We start from the raw sequence: 23,068 nt of genomic DNA, 5'->3' as shown, positions 1-23,068 counted from the left end.
TGTGAACGCGGATACAGGCATAATGGTAAACTCACTGACTATAAAGAGAAGCATCTAAACAGCTTCAGTTCCTTCACAAGTATGTCATAAGCACCTGTGCTGTGCCGGCACTAAGAATGGGGTAGTGAGCAAATCCTTGCCCTTGTGAGCTTGAAGCCTCATGAAAAAGAAGGTCACGGCCCCTTTTATCTGCTCTAAGCTCAAGTATGCCACACAGAAAGAGATAGGTCTGCTGTTCTCGAGAGTCATTGCCTGCCACTGTGCTTCTGTGGAAGGGTGTGAGGGGTATTAGCTTACAGTGGACGATCCAGCAAACACCTGCACTGTTGGCTTATTGGCTCTTCCCATTGCAGACCGGGTTTATGTTTCATTGCATTTCATCTGCCTACATGCTCCTTCTTTAACTAGACAGCACACTCAGGGCAGCAACAGGAGCTCCTGTTTCTGTGGTCTGTACCCAGCCAGCATCTGGAGCTGCCACATGTGGGAAGGGGAAAGGCAGGAGGAAAGCACGTCAAGCAGAAGGAAGACAAGATTGGACAGTAGAGTTGTTGTCAGCCTTTTGCTCTTACAGTGCCAGAATGAATAAGCTTCTCCATATGTCACTGGTCTTTGTTCAGGGGTACCCGTGGGAGAGCACCTAGAGGGGAGCTGAATGGGTCACCGGGTCAGGGCATCTATAATTTTGTCAGGACTGCCACATTCCCCTCCACCGGAGCTGTAGCATTTTGCCTTCTGACCGTCAGTGTGTAAGGATTCCTGAGTGTTAACAAGCAGACTTGCCGATCCTTCTGTTCATGGAAGTTTGCACATGGTTGGCCTCCGGCTCCACCCACTTTGAGGTTCTAGGGATTGGGGGATTCAGAAGAAAGAGCAATTCGTTATCCTTGGGGCCCTTTCTGCTTCCTTTACAAATACCTGCATAGCCACTGGAGAACATACAGACTCCCCCACTGTTGTTTTCTTAGGGATTTGTGGCAACTGCTGAGCCCAGCACATCAGCCCACACTTGGGCTGACCTATAGGCTCTCCTCTGTCACCCTCTAGGAACATTCGTGTAGCTGTCCTTCCCTGCTCCGAAAGCACCACCTGCCTGTTTCGGACCCGGCCCCTGGACGCCTCAGACACCCTCGTGTTCAATGAGATGTTCTGGGTGTCCATGTCTTATCCAGCCCTTCACCAGAAGACCTTAAGAGTCGACGTGTGTACCACCGACCGGAGCCATCTGGAGGAGTGCCTGGTGAGGGCCATGCCTGTCTGTCTGTCCATCTGGGCTGCCTTCTGTCCTTCTGGGGATGGGCGCACGTTGCAGTATAGGGAGAAGGCTTGGAGAAAACGCAGGCTGTAATGTAAGTGAAGCTCATCCGGGTTCCAAGCAGGGACTTGTGCAGGTGAACGGCATTCTTGCACTTACTGGGAAGGGGGCAAGGAAGCCGGAAGCTCCTTGCTGAGTTGACCGATTGCCAGGCCACATCCCTTGTGCCTGACACTGCATTGGCCTCGGACTCCATCTCAGTCTCCTTCTCTATAAAATCCAGCTAACACTGGCTACCTCACGGATGGTTCTCTGGGGATTAAGTGAGGATTAAAGCAGTGTTTCTGGAACTGAACATGCACACAGGTTACCCAGGGCTCTGGTTAAAATGCGGATTCTGATTCAGCAAGTTTGGTTGAGGGCAGGGGAGTGGGGAAGACACCAGGGGATCCTGCATTGGGGAAGCTCCTAAGTGCTGCTGATTGCTGCTGGTCCTCATAGCAAGGATGAAAATAGTAATGTGTCTGCACATACCAGATGCTCACTGGCTGTCATTCTCCACCCCCATCCCCCTCAGCTGGGGTCAGAACAACATCATTGCCATTTATGTGGTTGGTATTATTATTGGCCATAATGCGATAGGATCCATAGATTGAATGCACGTTATGTGGTGAGCACTAAGCTAAGCTCTCTCCATGTAGTTTGTCTACCCGCACTATAATCTTATAAAATAGGTACTCTAATGCTAGTGAGGAAATCAAGGCACAGAGAGGTAAAAGAACTTTCTCAGGGTCACACTGTCAGGAAGAGGCAGGAACATTTAGAACCGAGGCAGGTCTACTTGTACAGCCCACCCACATCAGCCCTGTTGTGTTTTCACCAGCATGGTGCTCTCCAGACCCCCAGGTAGGATAGTGGCTGAAGACTGTTGAGCATGAGAGACACTGGATGTTAGAGCAGAAAGCTTTTCCAAACCCAGGCTTTTCTGGTGAAGCATTTCCTCAGCTCTGGGAATTCCTCAATGAGAAGAGAATCCTATTTTCTTCTCCTAATTGGATGTCTTTTATTCCTCCTTCCTAATTGAAGTCTGGCCATTGCTGGTTGCCATGGCAGCAGCCAAAGCGCTCATCCCACTGTGGCTTGTCTCTGTCTGTGGCCAATGGGAAATCTACTTTCCCGTATCCTGTGGGGATGTAGAGTGTTGGGTTGCCGTGGTTTGGTGGCTAGAGGAGCAGGCGAGGAAGCAGAACATGAGGAGAAAGGCTGTGTGCTCCCATGTGGTCTCCCTACACTGCTGGGTTTGGGGAAATCCCTGGTCTGTTTTGCACTGCTTAATCACCCAGGATGGTCCCCATCCTGACCAGCATCTGGGTCTAGTACCACGCTAGGAACTCTGCATACAGTATCTCACTTAAGCCTCCCTAGTAGCCTGAGGAAGAAGCCTTAGGATTGCCTCCATCTGCAGATAAAGGATCAAGACTCCAGAAGCCTAAGTAACCTGCCCAGGCCATCCATCACATGGAGAAGCCTGCTTCCTGATCCCAGCTTCCTTCCACACAGCCATCGTACTGTCCTACCTCTCAGGGGGTTACTATGTCCCCCTGGCCCCAGACCTGGATTGTGGGCTTGGATGTATATGTGGCCTGCTTTCTCCAATATCTCGGGCAACAGTTCTACCAAATGCTTTAGCATGGCATAATGGGTCACAGGCTTTCCAGCTGGGCCCTGGTTGTCCACTCCCCAGCTGTTAGACTCAGGGCCACTCAGTGCAGGTTCTGTAGAGAAAGCCCACTTCCTGGGCCCCAATGCTATCTCATAGGTAACCATTACAACAAAGAGGCTCCCCTGCCCCTTTTCACCTTGCCACCCCCACTTGGGAAAACCCCAGCCCTGTCAAAGTGAACTCTCCGTCCATGCACTTGGAGGAAAACACAGCCATGCTATATGGTTTCATTTTAAAATTGTGGCCATAGGGGTGCCTGGGTGGCTCAGTTGGTGAAACATCCTCTTGATTTTGGTTCAGGTCATGGTCTCATGGTCATGAGATTGAAAGCCCCAGAAGCCCAGTGTCAGGCTCCGCACTCAGCATGGAGTCTGCTGGAGATTCTCTCCCTCTGCTCCTCCCCCTACACGCAAGCATGCATCTGTTCTCTCTCACAAATAAATAAATCTTTTAAAAAATAAAACTGTGGTCATAAACCTCACATGAGCCTTAATGCTACTCAGCCCTGCTACTGCATCTCCCTAGACCCATGTGCCTTCCCCTTGTCCCAGGGGCGAATTCTTGAATTTTTTTTTTTAAGATTTTGCTTATTTATTTGACAAAAGAGCATGCACAAGCAGGGGGAGTGGTAGGGAGAGGGAGAGGGAGAAGCAGGCTCCTCCCTGAGCAGGGAGTCTGATGTATGGTTACATCCCAGGACCCGGGATCTTGACCAGAACAGACATCTGATGCTTAACAGACTAAACCCCCTAGGTGCCCCCCAGGGGCAAATTCTTACTCTCTCCTCTGTCCTCAGCTCCTGCCCTACTCCCAAGCTCCCCCTGCTGAGGCCCTTGCTTCAGGCGGTTCCTGCCATTTCTCCTGGCTCTCCTGTTGGCCCCTCCCCGCTCCCACCTCTCAAGGACATTATACCACCAATTGTTGGAGCTCCATCCTCTCTTTAGTCTTCTCCCCTCCCCTGGATCTGGCCTGTCAGTATACCAACATGCTGTGAATCCCCCAATGCTTAGAAACCCAAAAAGCAAAAAAAAAAAAAAAAGTGTTTCACCCATGTCTCCCTCTAGCTACTACCTTGTTTCTTTCCTTTATAGCAAAATGTGAAAAGGGTGTTCATGTTCTTTCTGTAAACCAATTCACATGGGATTTTGTCCTCACCATTCCACTAGAAATGTGCTCAGCGAGGTCATCAGTGCCACTTCTCCATCGTCATCTCCCTTGACTGGGTTAACGGTGTTTGGTTCAGTTCCTCAGCGAGTCTTCCTCGGCATCCTCTGCCCTGACTTGGCTTCCTGGTCACCTTGCTCTCCTTGTCCTTCGCTTGTCACTCACTCTTCTGTCTCCTTCACTGATTCTTCTCAGTTCTGTTGATTGCTATATGTCAGAAGGCCCCAGCGCCTCTCCCTTTTGCATTTGCATCCACTGCCCTGGTGATTGAGACCTTGGTCCTCTGGCTTCAAACACCAGGCCAGATGTATGGCTCCAGCCTGAGCCTCTCCACTCACAGCTGCCTTACACCTCTGCTGTCTGTTCCACATCTTCTCTTGCCTGTCCAAGAAGCCTCTCAGATGAACTTGTTCACAAGCACACTCCTGATCTTTCCTCCAGTGTCTCAGTTGACGGCAGCTCCATCCTTTCACTGCACCAGGCCAAAGATCCCAGGGCCATCTTTGACCTCTCTCTGTCTCTCCACCCAACAGCCAGTCCTTTAGGAACTTCTGGCAGGGATGCATGGGTAGCTCAGTGGTTGAACACTGCCTTCCATCAGGTCATGATCCTGGGGTCCTGGGATCGAGTACTGCATCCAGCTCCCCACAGGGAGCATGCTTCTCCCTCTGCCTGTGTCTCTGCCTTTCTGTGTCTTTTATGAGTAAATAATAAAATATTTAAAAAAAGAAAGGAACTCCTGGCAGCTCCATCTTCAGAAGAGGCCCGCACCCCAGCTGGTTACCACAGCACTGGCCCCACTGACATTTGTCACCTGGATTGTGCAGCAGTCTCTACTGGGTCTCCCTGCACCTGTCCTTTCATCTCTTCTCAACACAGTAGCCAGAGTGATGCTATTAAATTGCAAATCTGTGCGTGTGACCCCTCTACCTAAAACCTTAGAGTAGCTTCTGTCTCCACCTAAAGTTAATTCCTGGGCCCCTCGCCTGCCACCCAAGGCCCTTGGGGATTTGCCCCTTGTCGTCCCAAAATGAAATCTTGGGCCTCCTTGTGCCCCTTGGATACATCAGCATACTACCATACTTCCAGCTGTGCCCTCTGACCGGATTCTGTTCCTCCCATATACTGATGGGCAAGGCTCGCTCCCCCGCTTCATCCTGGGCTTGCCCAAATGTCACCTTCTCCGTGCAGTCTTCCTTCTACCCTATTTCAAATCACATCCCGCCCCTCCCCTCTCTCAGAACCCATCATCTCCTCTCCCTGCATTGTTTTTCTCCTGCAGCACGTTCCCCCACCTAGCATTTGTCTATATCACAGATTTTAGGGGATACATGATTTTCATATTTTATCAAATAACTAAAATCAAGATGCAATTTATAGTAGGTGACAAGTCACGTACTATAACTGGTAACTGTTTTTCTTTCTTAGGGTGCATAAAATAGTGAATTGTATAATTGATGACATCTTCGATTCTGTGAAACACAATATAGCATTTACTTAGTGATTTGTTTATCTGACTCCCTGAGACTGGAACGTAAGCTCACAAGGGCAGACATTTTTATTCTGCTGTATCCCCAGCACCCAAAACAGTGCCTGGTTCATAGAGGCTACATAGCACGTATGTATGTATCAAATAGGTAAATGCATTCCCTCAAAGTGCATCATTTACCAAAGTGGACCATATTCTCACCTATGAGCCAGCCTAAAGTAGACCGTGTATCTTGCTGAAATTAATAATAATCTGGTGGCAGTGTTATACCTCAAAGTGGTCATTATATTCGTTCCCCCTTGCCCCTCACACATGGCCTGGCATGTTCTGAACTGTAATATCTGATGCATTTGTCTGTCTTCCTGAGAAACTCTGAGTCCCTTGAGGGCAGAAGCCTGTCTTACATGTTTCTGTGGCCCCAGAGTCTACAAAGTGCTCAGGGGATATTTATTAAATGAATAAATGAGTAATATATACATATTTGTATATATTTAAATTTATTACAAGTGCCTAAAATGCACCAGGCATTCAATACCTGAATTGACTGTAGTCCTGCAGGTAGGAATTTGTGTTCTCCACTTACTCACCACTGTTGTAGAAATTAACCTTTAGCCACACAATGGGTTTACACAGTCTGTAGCACACCCTGGTCCATCCTGATAGAAGGAAAAACTGGGGAAAAGGATCCCAGGTGGATTGGAGAGCCCTCTCCTCATCCCCAGTGCCACTCAAGCCACCACTTGACTACTGGCCCACTTCACAAATGGGCCTGTGGCATTTCTGCTACCCATTGGCACAGCAACTGCTGTGTTTGGGGATGGTGAATCAACTAAACCCCAGACTTGATCAGGGCTCTTCAAAAGAGAACATGTTGAAACAAAAAAACCCTCTGAGGAATGATTAGAATTATTTTATCATCCTTACCACTAAGGATGTATGTCACTGGAAATAAATCCTCTCTCTAGAAGGTTATATTCAGATTGGCTAATTTGATGTAGTAGTTTATTTTCATCTTAAGGCACCCATTTACACAATTCAGAGAAAAACTGTATATAAAGATTAACTGAAGAGAGATCTTGCTGTCCCTGCCCTTGCACCCAATACTACCACCTACCCTATATAGCTAACCACTTTGATTAGTGTTATCTTTATCTTTCCATTATTTCTCATTGCACATATGTTCATGCGATAATGTTCACTCTCCCTTGCACCTCAAATATGTTGCAAAATATATGTATGTATCTAGAGAGAATATATATATTCTTATCCCTCTTTCCATTTCTTTTTTTTTTTTTAAGATTTTTTATTTATTCATTTGAGAAAGAGAGCAGAGCAGGGGGGAGGGTCAGAGGGAGAAGGAGAAGCAGGCTCTCCACCGACCAGGGAACCTGACATGAGGCTCCATCCCAGGACCCTGGGACCACCACCGAAGCCAAAGGCAGACACTTAACTGACTGAGCCACCCAGGTGCCTTTTCCATTTCTTATACAAAATGTAGCGTACTGCATATTCCATTCTGCACTGTTGTGTTTTTTTTCCCTTAACAAAACAGCCTGAAAATATCTCCACATCAGCATCTAGAGATCTTCCTCATTTTTTGTACATAGCTATATAATATCCCATTGTGTAAAGATATTATAGTTTATTCCTCCAACCCCCTGTTGCCAGAGCTTTGACCTGTTCACAATCTTCTTCCTTGACACTGGTCTTAGTGATGATTTTTTGGATCTGACTCCAAAAGCACAGGCAACAAGAGCAAAAATAAGTAAGATTACATCAAACTAAAAAGCTTCTGCACAGCAGAGCAAATCAACAAATGAAAAGGCATCCTACCAAATAAGAGAAAATATTTGCAAGTCATATATCTGATAAAGGGTTAATATCCAAAATGTAGAAAGAACTCCTATAACTCCATAGTAAAAAAGCAAACAATCCAGCTTAAAAATGTGCAGAGGATCTAAATAGTCATTTTTCCTAAGAAGACATACAGAAGGCCAACTGGTACAATAAAATGATGCTCAACATCACTAATCAGAGAAATACAAATCAAATCTACCTCATACTTCTTAGAATGGCTATTATCAAAGAGATAAGAAATAGATGTTTGCAAGGATATGGAAAAAAGAAAATCCTTGTGCACTGTTGATGGGCTGCTATGGAAAACAGTATGCAGATTCCTCAAAAAATTAAAATGGAATTACGATATGATCTACCAGTCTCGCAACTGATCAATATCAAGATCAATATCCAAGATCTTGAAGAGATACTTGTCCACCATGTTCATAACAGCCTTTTTTCATAATAGTCAAGAGACAAAGGCAACCCAAATGTGTGCCGGTAGATAAATGGATTTAAAAATGCGGTCTCTGATGCACCTGGGTCACTCAGGTAAGTGTCCCATCTCTTGGTTTTGGCTCAGGTCATGATCTCAGAGTTATGAGATCGAGCCCTACGTGTGGAGCCTGGTTAAGATTCTCTCCTTCTGGGATGCCTGGGTGGCTCAGCAGTTGGGTACCTCCCTTCGGCCCAGGGCATGATCCTGGAGTCCCGGGATTGAGTCTCACATCGGGCTTCCTGCATGGAGCCTGCTTCTCCCTCTGCCTGTGTCTCTGCCTCTCTCTCTCTCTCTCTGTCTCTCATGAATAAATAAATAAAATCTTAAAAAAAAAAAAAAGATTCTCTCCCTCTGCCCTCCGACTCACTTGTGCATGCTCTCTCTCTAAAAAAAAAAAAAATGATCTCTGTGTATGATGGAATATTATTCAGCCTTAAAAAGGAAAGCAGTCCTCTCACATGTTGTAACACAAATGAACCTTAAGAATATTATGTTAAGTGAAATAAGCCAGTCACAAAAAGACAAATACTGGGTGATTCCACTTATGTAAGTTTTCAGAAGTAGTCAAATTCATAGAAACAGAAAGTAAAGTGTAACTAAGGACCAGGGAAAAAGAAAAGGGAAGTTGCTCAATGGGTATAGAGTTTCAGATTTGCAAGATGAAAAAGTGCTGGAGGTCTGTTTCATAACAATGTAAATGATAACTCTATTGAACTAGATACTTAAAAGTAAGATGGCAAAGTTCATGTGACAACATGGATGAACCTTGAAAACATTATATTAAGTGAAATAAGCCAGAGAGAGAAAAACAAATACTGTATGATCTCATTTCCACATGAAATCTAAAAAAACAAATTCATAGAAACAAAAAACAGATTTGTCATTACCTGGGGTGGAGAGAGGTAGGAGAAATGGGTGAAGGGAGTCACCAGGTACAATTTCCAGTTATAAGGGAAATAAGTTCTAGCCATGTAACATAATATGGGGACCATAGTTAACAACACTGTATTGCATATTTAAAAGTTGCTAGGAGAGTAGATCTTAAAGCTCTCGTGGTAAGAAAAAAATTGTAGGGCAGCACAGGTGGCTCAGCAGTTTAGAGCCTGCCTTCAGCCCGGGGCGTGATCCTGGAGTCCCAGGATTGAGTCCCACATCAGGCTCCCTGCATGGAGCCTGCTTCTCCCTCTGCCTGTGTCTCTGTCTCTCTCTCTCTGTGTCTCTCATGAATAAATACATAAAAACTTTTTTAAAAAATTGTAACCATAAGATAACGAATGTTAACTAAACTTGCCGTGGTGATCATTTAACAATAAATACTATACCAACTCTTTATTTATTTTTTAAGTAAGCTCTACACCCAACCTGAGGCTTGAACTCATGACTCTCAGATCAAGAGTTGCATGCTCTACTAACTGAGCCAGCCTGGCACCCCGCAAAATCCTTATATCGTACATCTTAAACTAGTACAACGTTACATGTCAGTTATATTTCAGTAAAACTTGGGGACAGGATGGTAAATTTTGTTTTTTATCATAATAAAAAAAATACATGCAATAGGTGTTCAATAAAGATTTGGTGTATGAGTAAACCAATGAATAAGTTAGTGAATGAGTAAGTTATTGGAAATGATTAACAACTAATCCTTTCCTCTTCGTGGAAGCTCCTATACCCTCTGGGGATAGTTTTCCTACTTTTCCCAGGAGCCAAATTCCCCAGAACACCTTGTCAGTCTGTCTTATACTCTTGCCTTTTCCCATCCTCAACAGGGAGGTGCCCAGATAAGCCTGGCTGAGGTCTGTCGGTCTGGGGAGAGGTCGACTCGCTGGTACAACCTCCTAAGCTACAAATACTTGAAGAAACAGAGCAGGGAGACCAAACCAATGGGAGCCAAGGTCCCCACCCCAGGGCCTGAAAGCACGGTGAGCAGGGTCTTGGGTTGGCTCTACCCTTCTATGTCTGCAGCAGCTGGATGGATGGAAGGAAAAGCCTCTCCCAGAATTGGAGAGGGCTGGGCATCAGAGGTGGGGGGAGCAGCAAAGGGTATTGGAACAGAGAGAGAGGAGGGCAGGATAGGAGAGGCCTCTGCTAAGGGGCAGGCTGCCCCCCCATCTGCAACTTTGCCCCTTCCACATCTGTGCTCTCTCCCCTTCTGCACTTTGCTTGACATAATATAACTCACCTGACAGAAACCTTAATTTATGTGTTGTTGTTGTTTTTTTTAATGAAGTGGAGAAGAAAGGAGGAACCTATGGAAGAAAGAAACTTAACTTTTATTGAGATGCTGCTATTTGCATAGTGGTCAGTAGTAAAGACTTGCTCTAAAAGGCAGCAGAAAGTCACAGGAAGGACAGTCAGAAGACTGGGTATTTGTTGGGTGACGGTTCAGTCATTTCACTTCTGTGAGCCTCTATTTTTTTCATGTCTAATCTGAGTCTTGGGGGGTCATTAGGAAGATTTGAAGGAGAACATGTAAAGAAGAGTCAGTACGTGGTTACTTTGTATAGTCATTGCCCAGAATTTCAATAGAGGGGAGAGGCTAGGTGGTACAGGTGAGGATAAGGGTAAGGATTAAATCTGTTTCCTCCTCCCTACTCCCACCTGCTTTTTCATCATCCTCATCATTTTCTGCACTTCCTTTTGTGTCAGGCACTGTCCTGCTTATCATATGCCATTTACCAAGACTCAAAAAGGTTACCTAAGGACATCCAATTAGCAACACACAAAGCTAGGTCTCCGTCACTCCAAAAAGGAGTCAGTGAGCTGGCAAAGGTCTTGAAAACATCCTCTGGTTTCTAGAGCTTGTCCTTGGGTAAGTGATGTGAACCCTAGGCACATTAGTTTCTTTGTTCCCATTTCTCAAGGGAATAAATCATAAGGACTACCTATCAGAATAGTTGTTAAGATAAAATAAGATGCTACACATAAGCTATCTATCAAGGCCTGACGTATACCAGGCCTTTGATTGGTTTTTGTTCCCTCTTCACCAAAAGATTTCAAGGATTTTCCAGGCTTGGGCCCACAGTACCAGGGTATTTGCAAATTAACTATGTGCTCAGAAAACTACAAGATCAGTTTTTGCTTTACTATTATCTGCCATTTACTGAGTGCTAATTATGTGCTCAGTGTTCTTCTTTATACCTTATATATATATATTCTTATTTAATTTTCATAACAACCCTTTGTAGTAGTTATTAGAAACTACTGTAGAGGAAACTGAGTCTCGGAGAGGTTAATTTCTTCAAGTCACACAGGCTTCCTCACTGTAGACACCATTCGGTATAGATGTTCTTCCTCCAGAAAGTCTTCCCTGAATGCAACCTCCAAGCTGACTTTGCCATTGTTCCTTTATTCCTAAACATCACATTGTTTTGTTATTGACAGTTCATGTGATGGTCTCCCCAACTACACCATAATCTCTTTACAGCCAGAGATCTTAATTCTGCCTCACTCAACTACTAAACTTGACTGTCTTCCAAAAGTCTGTCCATGCATATAGGGGTTATTCTCAGAACTGCCAGTTAGATGAACTAAGTGCTGTATTTCCAGTTTATAAGTGACCTGGGGGCAAGAGGCTTACTCACTCTGGTCTTCAGTTTTACTCTCAGTTCATGGGGAGGATCACACTCTAAGCTCTGATTCTTGCCAGGTAAGGTGGTCCTGGTGGTATGCCAATGAACCCCTGGGCCTTTGTCTCCACAGGATGCTGTATCTGCTCTGTTGGAACAGACAGCAGTGGAGCTGGAGAAGAGGCAGGAGGAAAGAAGCAACTCACAGACTCTGGAGGACAGCTGGTAAGCAAGGGCTCCCTTGGGTCCTCAAGAACTGATCTGGCTTGGACCTGGACACAGGAATGAGGTGCCCAAACTCCAGGGCAACCAAGAGAAGTGTTTCCCAGGGAAAACAGAACCTCTCTCCACATGGGTTCTCTACAGGTGACAAGGCAGTACAATTGACCCTTGAACAATATAGGGACTAGGGGCACCAAGCCACCACACAGAAAACACACATATAACTTTTGACTTACCCAAAACTTAACTACTAAGAGTCTACTGTTGACCAGAAGTCTTAACCAATAACATAAAATCTATTTATACGTACTTTTTATATTATATGTTTGATATACTGTATTCTTACAACAAAGTAAGCTAGAAAAAAAAGTTGAGAAAATACATGTACAGCACCGTAGGATATTTATCAAAAAAAAAAAAAAATCCACATATGAGTGGACCTGTGTGGTTCCAAGATCAACTGTACGTAGCCTGGTATGATGGTTCCCAGAATTTCTTCCCAATTTGTCATTTTGTGATCTATAAATCACTCGTGCTATTTCACATATTAGTGTCTGCATTGACTCACTGATGTTTACTTTGGTTAAAAAAAAGTTTCCTATTACTGTAAGTGGAAAGTAAGTATAATCTGCCATAAATTGAAGATGTTTCAGAAAGGAATTGCATTTGACTACTAGTAACAGAGAGGATAAATAATCAGCTCAAATAAGATAGTTTATTTCTTTGTTACTTAAAAAGAAGAATGGGAAGAAGCAATCCCAGGTTCATCTGTTAGCAACAAATGTTGCTGGGAACCCAGGCTCCTCCTCTCCTTCCTCTTCGCTCTGCTTACTAGGTGACTGCCATCACGGAGGCAGCTTTATAGCTCAGAATGGCTGCCCAATCACCAGCCATCAGGCAGCCATCAGAAAAGAGGAAAGACAAAAGATATGCCTGTATGCCTTTTAACCAAAAGTCCCACCCAGCAATTTCTGCTTGATTCTCCCTGGCCAGGCTTAGACATTTGATCTTTGATCTATCTAACTGCAAGGAAGGCTGGGAAATGAGATCTGTTAAGTTGGGTACAAAAATCAGGGTTCTATTACCAAGGAAGAGAGTGGAGGTGGACACTGGGTGGGCCATGAGCAAGTCTGCCTCAGAAGGTAACTGGAAAATTAATGAAAATACAACAAATATATTAAAACCCACCTAGACCTATTGCTTGCTAAGGCTCTAGGCCTGATGTCTTCTGTCGTTTTATAACAGGAAGATTAGTCAGTATTTCAGCAATATTAAAGACATGCCACTGCCAGAGAGACTTCTTCTTGTGTCCAAAGAACTGGAGACAGCTTTCTCTCTGTTTGCTTCAATGCTTCTTAGTCTCTTTTATCCCAAAAAAAAGAGGTCTCATCACCCATTTAGGAAACAGTGGTATAGACCAGAGTTCACACCTTAGCTTCATCATTTTTTATGTCACCTTTGGCAAAGCATTTTTAACTTCTTCTTGTAGTATGACACACTTAAATAAAATTTGCCCTAAGCACACATCTCAGTGAATTTTCAGAAGCCAAAGTATCCATGTAACCAGCATCCAAATCAAGAAGCAAATCATAAGCAGCTCTCTAGGAGTCGGCTCTGGGCTTCCTCCTGGTCCCTGCCCTCCACCCCAGGGGCAGCTGCTGTCATGCACATCATTCTAACCTGTCTAACCTTATCTGAGCCTCATCTGGAAAAGCAGGATATCACACCGACCTCATGGACTCATTGCAGAGGGCTGAAGGGAAAGCCACTGTAATGAAGGTTGAGCAGAAAGCTCATAGTGGACACTCAGTAGACGGTAGAAATTATCATTTGGAAAATGAGAAGGAACCATGCCAACTACCAGCTAGGAAGGCAGAAGGCAAATCCCATCTCAGAAATGACCACAGCCTGTGAATTTGCCATTTGGGAGGAAGTAGGGTCCGGCTTAAGTGCACATGCTCTGAATTCAGACAGCTAGGGATTTGGAGTCTTGCTCAGCCAGCTTCCTGTGGGATCCTAGGTCTGGGTGAGGCCCGAGCATCAGTGAGTTTTAAAAGCTCCCTGGATGATCCTAATGTACAGCTAGGGCTGAAAACCATGTCTCTAAACCTCCATTTCCACCTCCGTGAAACACAGATTTGATGAGTGGCCACAACACTTGGGGTATTTTGTAGACTCAATAGAATTATGCACGATAGCACTTAGCACGGACTTTGTCCCACAAGAAGCACTTAGTAACTCTTCTATATTATTCTATTACAGCCCCCAGTTATACATTTAGTCCCAGAAAGGGCCTTTCCATAATATCTTTTATTCCAGGGGTCAGCAAATGTTTTCTGGAAAGGGCCAAATAGCTCATAAATGTCTGTTTTGTGAGCCATGTGGATTCTGTGCATCTATTCATCTCTACGGTTGTGGTGTGAAAGGAGCCCTCGATGACATATGCACCAATCATCATGTCTCTGCCATTGAAACTTCACTAATGGATGCTGAAATTTGAATTTCATTTAATTTGCCCATGTCATGAAATATCATTCTTTTTTTGATATTTTTTTCAGCCATTTAAAAATAAAAAACCAAAAAAAAAAAAAAAAAGAAAGAAAAGAAAGAAAGAAAAAAAGGAAAACCACTCATAGCTTCGGCTGTCCAAAATAGGCAGCAGGCTAGATTTGCCCACAACCTCACCCCTCTTTTACTCTTCTTTTTTACTATTTTATTTCTCCATGTGTTAAAGGGTAGGGCAAGGTTCCTGAATTTTTGTATGTTAATTCGTTTGTTTTAGGGGTCTCTCTCAATTGTGTCATTTTCTCCTTTTCCCTCTTTCTCCCTCCCTGTGTCCCTATCTTTCCTGTCTCTCCTCTTCCTTTCCATCCCTTCCTACTTCGCCTTTCTCCCTCCCTCTCTCACCTCTCCCTCTCTCTTCCTCTCTGTGGCACACTGCTGCTGGGCTAGGGTGGGCTATGCAAAGGTCTGATGCCGGAAACAGGCCCAGGACCTGTCGTCCAAAACCCTGGCACAAGATCAGTGGTTTCTGCCAAATTCCAAGCTTGTGGTGAGACTTTTCAAGCCATCCCCTAGCAACTGCCTTCTGTTCTCTCTCCCTTTGTGGCTCCCTCTCTCCCCACCCCTGCCATTCAAACTTCCCTAGACACTGACTTACAAAGAGGACCGGGAATCCTAGAGCTGCTGTACTGGAGTAAATCCATCCGCAGCCCCCCTACCCCCAGACTGGAGGCTTCTTTTGGTGTTGGAATGTTAACTAGCTTTGCTGCGCCTGCTCCCCTCTGGAGTCGTGTGCAGAGGTCCGCCAAAGACTGACCCTCCCTTCTAATTTCCTCTCCGTCTCTCTCAGCACCCAAGGGCCAGCATGCCATAGTCACTCCCTCCTTTTATTTGCTTAGGTTTCTTTAGTGCATATAATCACAAGCCTGGATTATTTTAAGACCCACAAGCAAACCAAAATTCTAAGAGTATTAGAAAATAGACTATAATTCCAGACGATGCTAGGGTGAAAGTCCTGTGTTTGCCTCCTTGGGAACTTGTGTGTGTTTGTCCAGGGCAGAGGTTGAGAAATGGCATTTCTGAGTCCCAGGGCATTTGTGCTTTATATTTTAGTAGGCATTGCAGAGTAGTTCTCAAATAAGATTGAACTAGTAAATGCACCCCCCCCCAGCAGTCATTAAGAGTACCCTTAAGCCTACACCCTCTCTGATGCTCAGTATACTCTAACTAGAGTACGTAATCAAGAATACATACATGTTTCATCTTAGCAGATACTGCTAAACTGATTTCAGAGTGTAAATTGGCTGCTCTGATATACACTCCCTGCAGGGAAATGCCTATTTCCCATGCCTTCACCAGCACTTATTTGCCACTCCAATGAGTAAAAAGATGTTGTCTACTATAATCATTTTCCTCCTGACAATTGAGATTTTTTTTCCTTTCTGGAAATATTTACATCAGACACATGGTCAAAAAGAAAAGATTTCCCTCATGGTTAAGCACCGAGTGGAGTTGGACAGCCTTGTTTGGTAACCTGGCTGCACCACTTAGTGGTCTGTGATGCTGGACAAGGCCTATCAACTTTCTGATCCTCAGCTTTCCAATCTATACAATGGAAACAATAATCGCCTTCAGTGTTGTTATAAGGCCTTAGCATAGGACGGGTGCTTGTTAAGCCTTCAATAAATGCCGACTGATGTGGCATCTGTCAGATTCTCAGGGAGGTGCTTATTGTGTGTTCTCATGTTGAGTGACCCTTTTCTGAGTAGATCAAGAAGCTGTGGGGGCAAAAGAGAAAAGTAAGGAGGGTCCATTAGCACCAGTCCCCATCTAAAAGCAGGGGAGGTTTTAGTCATGGGGCTGGAGCTGGTGATCCAAAGTCTTTCCTCCCCATCAGGAAAAGCCCAAGGGAGGTTTTATGTTTGTCCAGAGTCTCACTGAGCCACCTAAGGGGATGTCAGATTCTTTTGGCTGGAATTCCTTCCGCTCAGTATGGCAACACTGTCTCCTGCTGATCAGATGCCTGGCAGCTCTGTATGTCTTTGAGAAGATGGGATTAAAGATAAATTAGTAATTAACAAATGCAGTCCATTTGTCACAACAACTCCTCCCAACCCTGGAGTCTGAAGGGAAATAATAATTATGAAAAGTGTCACCAAAAATAAACTCTCTTCAACAAACGGTTCTGGAAAACCATTAGATATCCATATAGGAAAAAATAATCTCTGAGCATCATGTACAAAAAGTAATCTTAAATGGATCATACAGTGAAACATAAATGGTAAAACTATAAGCCTACTAAAAGAAAACATAGGAGAAATTCTTTGCAACTTTGGGGTAGGCAGAGATTTCTTAGATAAGACAAAACAGCACAAACCATAAAAGAAAAAAAATGATAGATTGGACTTTATCACAATCAAAAGCTTCTGTTCTTTGGAAGACACTATTTAGAAAATGAAAAGACAAGCCACAGACTTGGAGCAAATATGTGCAAAGGATTCATATCCAGAAGATGTCACGAAATCTGACATCTCAATAATAAAATGACAACCCAGTTTTTAAACAGGCTAAATAGTCTAACAGACACTTTGCAAAAAAAAAATATATCAATGGTCAGTAAATGCAGGAAAGTGCAAATTAAAACCACAATGAGATGCAAATATGCCCCCAGCAGGATGACCAAATTTGAAAGTCTGATAGTACCAAGTATAGATGAGGAACTGGAATTCACATAATATTACTGGTGGAAATGTCAAATGGCACAACCACCTTGAAAAACGTTTGTTTTTCTTTTTTTTTTTTTAAGATTTTATTTAGTTATTTGAGAGAGAGCAAGCAAGCAAGAGAGAGAACATGAACCAGGGAGTAGAGGGAAGAGAGACACAGGAAGAGGGAGGTTCCTCTAGAACCTAGCAGGTTCTCCACTGAGTGAAGAGCAGATGCTTAACCAGTTGAGCCCCCTAGGTGCTCCAGTTTGTCAGTTTCTTAAAAGGATGAAACCATACTTACCATAGGACCCTGCTTTGCTCCTAGGTGTATATCTGTTATGGTCTGAATTGTACTCACCCACTCACCCAAATTTATATACTGAAGCTGTGACCCTCATAAACAGAATGTGACTGTAGAGATAGGCCCTTTAAAGAGATGAGTAAGGGATCCCTGGGTGGCGCAGCGGTTTGGCGCCTGCCTTTGGCCCAGGGCGCGATCCTGGAGACCCGGGATCGAATCCCACGTCGGGCTCCCGGTGCATGGAGCCTGCTTCTCCCTCTGCCTCTCTCTCTCTCTCTCTCTCTCTCTCTCTCTGTGACTATCATAAATAAATAAAAATTTAAAAAAATAAATAAATAAAGAGATGAGTAAGTTAACATGAGGCCATAAAAATTTGGGTGAATCCTAATCTGATATGACTGGTATCTCTGTAAAAGGAAGGATGTGCACACAGAGGGAAGACCTTTTGAGGGCACAGCAAAAAGGTGGGCACATGCAAGCCACAGAAAGGCCTCAGAGGAAACCAAATCTGCCCACATCGTGATCTTGGATGTTTAACCTCTAGAACCATGAGAAGGACATTTCTGTCTGTTAAGCCACCCCGTCCATGGTATTGGTGCTACAGCAGCCCCAGCAGACTAACACAATATCCAAGAGAAGTGAAAACCTGTATCTACATAGATTTATAGGTGAATGGCTATAAGAAGCTTTATTCATAAGTGCTAAGAAATGGAAGCCATTCAAATGTTCATCACCAGGGGTGCCTGGGTGGCTTAGTCAGTTAAGCGCCTGCCTTCAGCTCAGGTCATGATCCCAGAGTCCTGGGATTGAGCCCCGCATCAGGCTCCCTGCTCAGCGTGGAGTCTGATTCTCCCTCTCCTCTGCCTTTCCCCCTACTTGTGCTCTCTCATTGTCTTTGTCAAATAAATAAAATCTGTAAAAAAAAAAAAAAAAAGTACATCACCAGATAGATGAATAACTATATGAATTGTGATATACCCAATCCGTTGGGAATGCCACTCAGCAATTAAAAGGGTCGATACAGGGATCCCTGGGTGGCGCAGCGATTTGGCGCCTGCCTTTGGCCCAGGGCGCGATCCTGGAGACCCGGGATCGAATCCCACGTCGGGCTCCCAGTGCATGGAGCCTGCTTCTCCCTCTGCCTGTGTCTCTGACTCTCTCTCTCTCTGTGTGACTATCATAAATAAATAAAAATTTAAAAAAAAATAAAAAAATAAAAGGGTCGATACAGGCACCAACATAGTTGAATCTTAAAAACTTTAGACAAGAGAGAATGAAGCCAGAGACAAAAGAGCACATACTGTCTGATTCCATGTATATGAAATGCTAGAAAACTCAGATTCAATCTGTAGTGATTGATCAGTGGTAGGCTGAGGGTAAGGAAAGGTTAAATAGGCAAAGGTACAAGAAACCTTCGGGGATAATGGAATGTTCTGTACCTCAAGTGTAGTAGTTACACGGAGGAGTATATTGGTTGGGAATACGTTGGTGGAAACTCATGAAACTATACAATGAAAATGCATTGTGTTGTATGTCAGTTATACCTCACTTTTGTTTGTTTAAATGTGTCCTCAGTGGTGAAGAGGCTTGGAAGCCCTGCCCTGGGTACATTTAAAAGCAAGTGAGTGGATCAGAGTGGTCTCTGGGCAGGTAACCAAAGCTCTTTGTCATCACAGGAGGTACGAGGAGACCAGCGAGAATGAAGTGGCAGTGGAGGAGGAGGAGGAGGAGGAGGAGGAAGGAGAGGAGGATGTCTTCGCTGAGAAAGCCTCACCTGATAGGGACGAGTGCCCAGCGTTAAAGGTAGGCACCTCCAGGGAGACCGGAAGAGCCATCTTGAGGAAGTAGCCCTCGGTGCCTGAGTCCAGGCATTCCACAAAGGCTCCTCTAGCATCAGGGGACAGGTCCTTGGAATAGGGTGACCTGCAGAAGGTTCTATAGAAGTGTCCCTGCCTGTAGTTCAGGTCATCTTAGTGACAGTAAACAAGGAGAGGCTGGCTCTCCCCTCTTCTGTCCTGCCCTCTGCAGCTCACTTGTTTCTCTAGACCTCAAGCTTTGTAGCCAGATGGGTCTGGGTTCAGATGCTGGCTCTGCCACTCCCTCGCTGTATAGTCTTAGGCAAGTGACTTCATCCCTCTCCAGCCTTCATTTCCTCATCTCTAAAATGGATACAATAATGCCAACCTTGTAGGCAGGTTCTAAGGTTTCAGAGGAATGTATTTCTTTGTTTGGATCTGCCCAAAGTACAGTAGGAAAAAGGAGTCCAGTCAAGTTCCCCTCACCACCTCCTTCCCTGCTGCACTAGGGTTACACACTATAACCAGACTCACTCTCCATAGAGATTCCCTCTTTTTTGCACTGGCAGGAAATAGAGCACCCCATTGTATGCGAGCAGGGCAGCCAGGGGTGGAGCTGCAGGTTGTGCACTGCACAAAGGTACCTGGCCAAGAGGGGCTAGAGAAGAACCTAGGGCCACCTTCCAACTGCTCCACACCAAAAGGAAAGTCTTTTTGCAGTCTCTCCAGCCTAAAGGGGCACCTTTTGCAAAATTACACAAAGGCACTGTGTAGGCTAACAGGGCCTGCATTTAGGCATTCTTGTTTGTTTGTCTGTTGCTGGCGATGACTATAAAAAGACAGTATGAAAACTTGAAAAGGGCTGAGATTTGCTGATTGCCTCCATAATTCCAGAAAGGCATCTGCAGTTCTTAGCTGCAGTGCTAGAGGCCTTGGGTGTGGCTTTGTTAAAATGCACAGACGTCTTAAGGGTATGAAGTCCAGGACATCCATCCATATACTGTTCAGTGAGCTTGTTTGGGGATTGAATATGCTCCAACCCACACAGAAGAATAGGGGCCAGCATGTGGGGTCTTGGGCGCTGTCCTGGCTGGCAGGGCCAGGGCCTAGGAAGCCCCCAGCTGTATCTGTGGGTCAAAGGCCAGATGATGGGAGTGGGGAGCAGCTGGAGACTGTGCCCCATGAGTCTTGGTGGCCTCAGAGCTCTGACTTCTTCTTCAGGTGGACAAAGAGACCAACACAGAGACCCCGGCCCCATCTCCCACAGTGGTGCGGCCCAAGGACCGACGGGTAGGCACACCATCCCCAGGGCCCTTTCTTCGAGGGAGCACCATCATCCGCTCTAAGACTTTCTCCCCAGGACCCCAAAGCCAGTATGTGTGCCGGGTAAGCAAATGCATGGTACTGCCCTCTTCCCAGAACACCTGCCTCCTGAGTAGTAGTGAGAGCCTGCAGGCTCACAGGGTTCTGGGTGCAAATTCTGATTACTCTTACTTTGTCTGCTATCCTCAGATGAGTTAACGCGTCACTGCATGTGGAGTTAGTACACCACAAAGGATCGTTTTAGGGATTAAATTAGGAAAGCTTGGTAACCAGTACCAGGCCAATGTTTTTGTTTTGTTTTTTTTAATTCCAACCAACTCTCCTCTCCTTCTTATTCATACTCTTCCCTTCCCTTCTACACAACCACTTGGCTGAGATCAGATGGACCCCTCACTGTCCCTGAGCAGGCATTTCTTCCCCACTTCCAGGGTGATCCTGGCGTACAGCCTGAGGTTGCAAAAAAACAACATACCTGTACTATTATGCCACAGGTTGGCTGGTTGGTTTTAATTGAACCTGCTGGTAACATTGAAAACCTAGGGAAGGCAATTAAAAATAAAATAAAAATGAAGAGATTTCATGTAAAATTCTAGTTTCTCTTGAAAAAGAGAAACTGCCTGCCATCATGGGCTACACATTCTCTCATGGCAGCAATTATCTGGAGCTAAGCAATGGCAACAGCCACCCATAGATGATTGGCGAGAAGGGGCTTTCAAGTTCACCCTGGCCACCTGGCCCTCTTGAGCTATTTTGGTTGCTGGCCTTCTCTAATAGGCTGCCCTGGAGTTTAGAAGTCCTATGGTAGGCTTTTGCTCCCTCATGCCGTTCCCTGAGTATCCATCTCATTAGTCTACCCCTTCCTAGGCCAGCCTCCTTCTTTCATTCTACTATAAATGGCGGGTCTGAGCACTTAACCACATCTGAGGGGTTCCCAACCTTCCTCAGACATGGCACAGGTATGACACATGCACACCTCACCTGAGTCCTGGGCTCAGGTGATGTGTCAACATCCTGCCTGACCCTCTGCCATAGAGAACCAGCAAACATTAGCTAGAAGCATAGACAGAACCTTCCTTGTCTAATATTCCAAGAAGTCATCATAGAAGGAGAAGCCCAGGCAACCCGGCCTATGTCATCAACCTGCCATCTATTATAATTTGGGAGGGAGAGGGGATTTTCAGGGCCATTTTCAATATCTGATATTCAGTATCCAAGACAAAGATTATAAGATTGAGTAGAGAAGCTAATTTTTTCATGATATGGCAGTGTCACTAATTTACTAGCTACTTACCCATTATTCCCTCACAAAAACATTCCCCTGGTCCCTCCCAGAAATAACATAAACCCTTCCCTTCTGTGTCAAGCCTCTAGCTAATCATTTGAGCTTGTAAGCATTTGCATGTTGGCTGCATATCTTGGGAAAAGTACAGAGTTTCCTAAAGTCACCGAATGTAATTTTGATGTTAGGGAATTCCTGAATCACAGGTGAAGAATCCTGCAATTAAGCCAGCTCACAGGTGAAGAAGAGAAAAATCCAACTCATGTTGCAAATGTGAATAATTTGAAGGATTTAGAAAAGTCTTTAGGCTAATGGTTGAAGCCCTCTGGTCTGAGCAAAATTACCATTTTTATGACTGTGCAGTGGAATTTAAACACAAACTAAAGAATATCACTTGTCAGAAAAATCACACAAAAAGAAATTAGTGTTTGATTCATTCTTTTTCATCAGAATTAGACTGCAGTTGTAATTTTGTCAAATGGAAGACAAAAGATATAACTTTGGTAAAGCATTTCCCCTTCCCAACTAAAGACTCAAAGTTTTTTCCCCTTTACTTACTATGAAATTCTGATCCACTGTTTAGGTGGACTCACTTTAAGTGGCCCTTTCGCAGGATTGGCATCTTTGAATAACCAGGAGCTCTGATCCTATTCATTAAGCGTCTGTAACACACCTAACACTATAGGGGGCCCTTCCCATATTCTGTTATCTGGACCAGTTTCCAACCCTGCAAGGCTGCAAAGGAAGAAATCCCCATCACATGCAACAGGCAGAAAGGGCCTTTCTTATAACAAAGCCAAAGTGACATAAAGTGCAGAAGCAGTTACCATTCATCCTTATGGAAAATTTTTTAGCATTCCCAGACCTAAAACATAACCTCTCATGGTTTTCTGATGCCTTAGGACACATTTCACTAAAAGATGTGCAGCGTAAACCAGGATAAAGCACAGATGTTCATAGACACAATTCAAAACTATGGGATCTTGGTGCTGAGATGCTCAGCATAGTTCTGAGGAAGGAGCTTGGTGGGGCCCCATCATACTCGGTCCACCGCTGCCTCCGTAAGGGCTCACTGCAAAGCGAACACCGCGTATTGTTTTAGCTTTTGTGTTTTTCATAAAAGTGAAAATCCTCTTCACATTTCTTTCAGCCAGCAAAAACAGATACTAACATAGGTCTTTTGTCAAAGCAAACTAATGTAACATGAACTTTCAAAAAAGTAGGGGTATCTGCATTTTTCCTTTCTTGCTTTCTGACCGTCCCACTTCAGCTCAAGGTTATCTCTTTCTTGTAAAATCTTTCTGAAGGCTGCAAGAAGAGGCCAGTGGTACAATACCTTTAATATTATCCTGTCATTTCCCATAAAACTCTGTCAGCATGCTGTCTGGTAACAATGTAGCCTTCC

The 23,068-nt window shown here is 44.6% G+C and overlaps 1 protein-coding gene and 1 long non-coding RNA gene across 6 annotated transcripts in view; one reads left to right on the top strand and one right to left on the bottom strand.

Moving 5' to 3' along the window:
* The window catches only part of WWC1 (WW and C2 domain containing 1), a 151,185-nt gene that overhangs the window by 117,279 nt on the left and 10,838 nt on the right, over window positions 1-23,068 (top strand). For all 5 annotated transcript variants that reach the window (XM_077895595.1, XM_077895593.1, XM_077895597.1 and 2 more), the window contains exons 15-19: window positions 1,048-1,240; window positions 9,733-9,885; window positions 11,666-11,757; window positions 18,942-19,068; window positions 20,283-20,447. In XM_077895595.1, coding sequence (XP_077751721.1) covers window positions 1,048-1,240; window positions 9,733-9,885; window positions 11,666-11,757; window positions 18,942-19,068; window positions 20,283-20,447 — 730 coding nt within the window. The remainder of the gene's footprint in view (window positions 1-1,047; window positions 1,241-9,732; window positions 9,886-11,665; window positions 11,758-18,941; window positions 19,069-20,282; window positions 20,448-23,068) is intronic.
* LOC144312674 (uncharacterized) lies at window positions 19,039-21,447 on the bottom strand. The gene is made up of 2 exons (XR_013378206.1): window positions 20,857-21,447; window positions 19,039-19,218 (listed from the first exon to the last, which is right to left on the bottom strand). It is a non-coding gene; the product is annotated as an uncharacterized LOC144312674 (long non-coding RNA).

This window comes from Canis aureus, chromosome 4, assembly GCF_053574225.1.
Source record: "Canis aureus isolate CA01 chromosome 4, VMU_Caureus_v.1.0, whole genome shotgun sequence".
NCBI lineage: Eukaryota > Metazoa > Chordata > Mammalia > Carnivora > Canidae > Canis > Canis aureus.
This window is presented reverse-complemented; position numbering and strand designations above follow the sequence as displayed.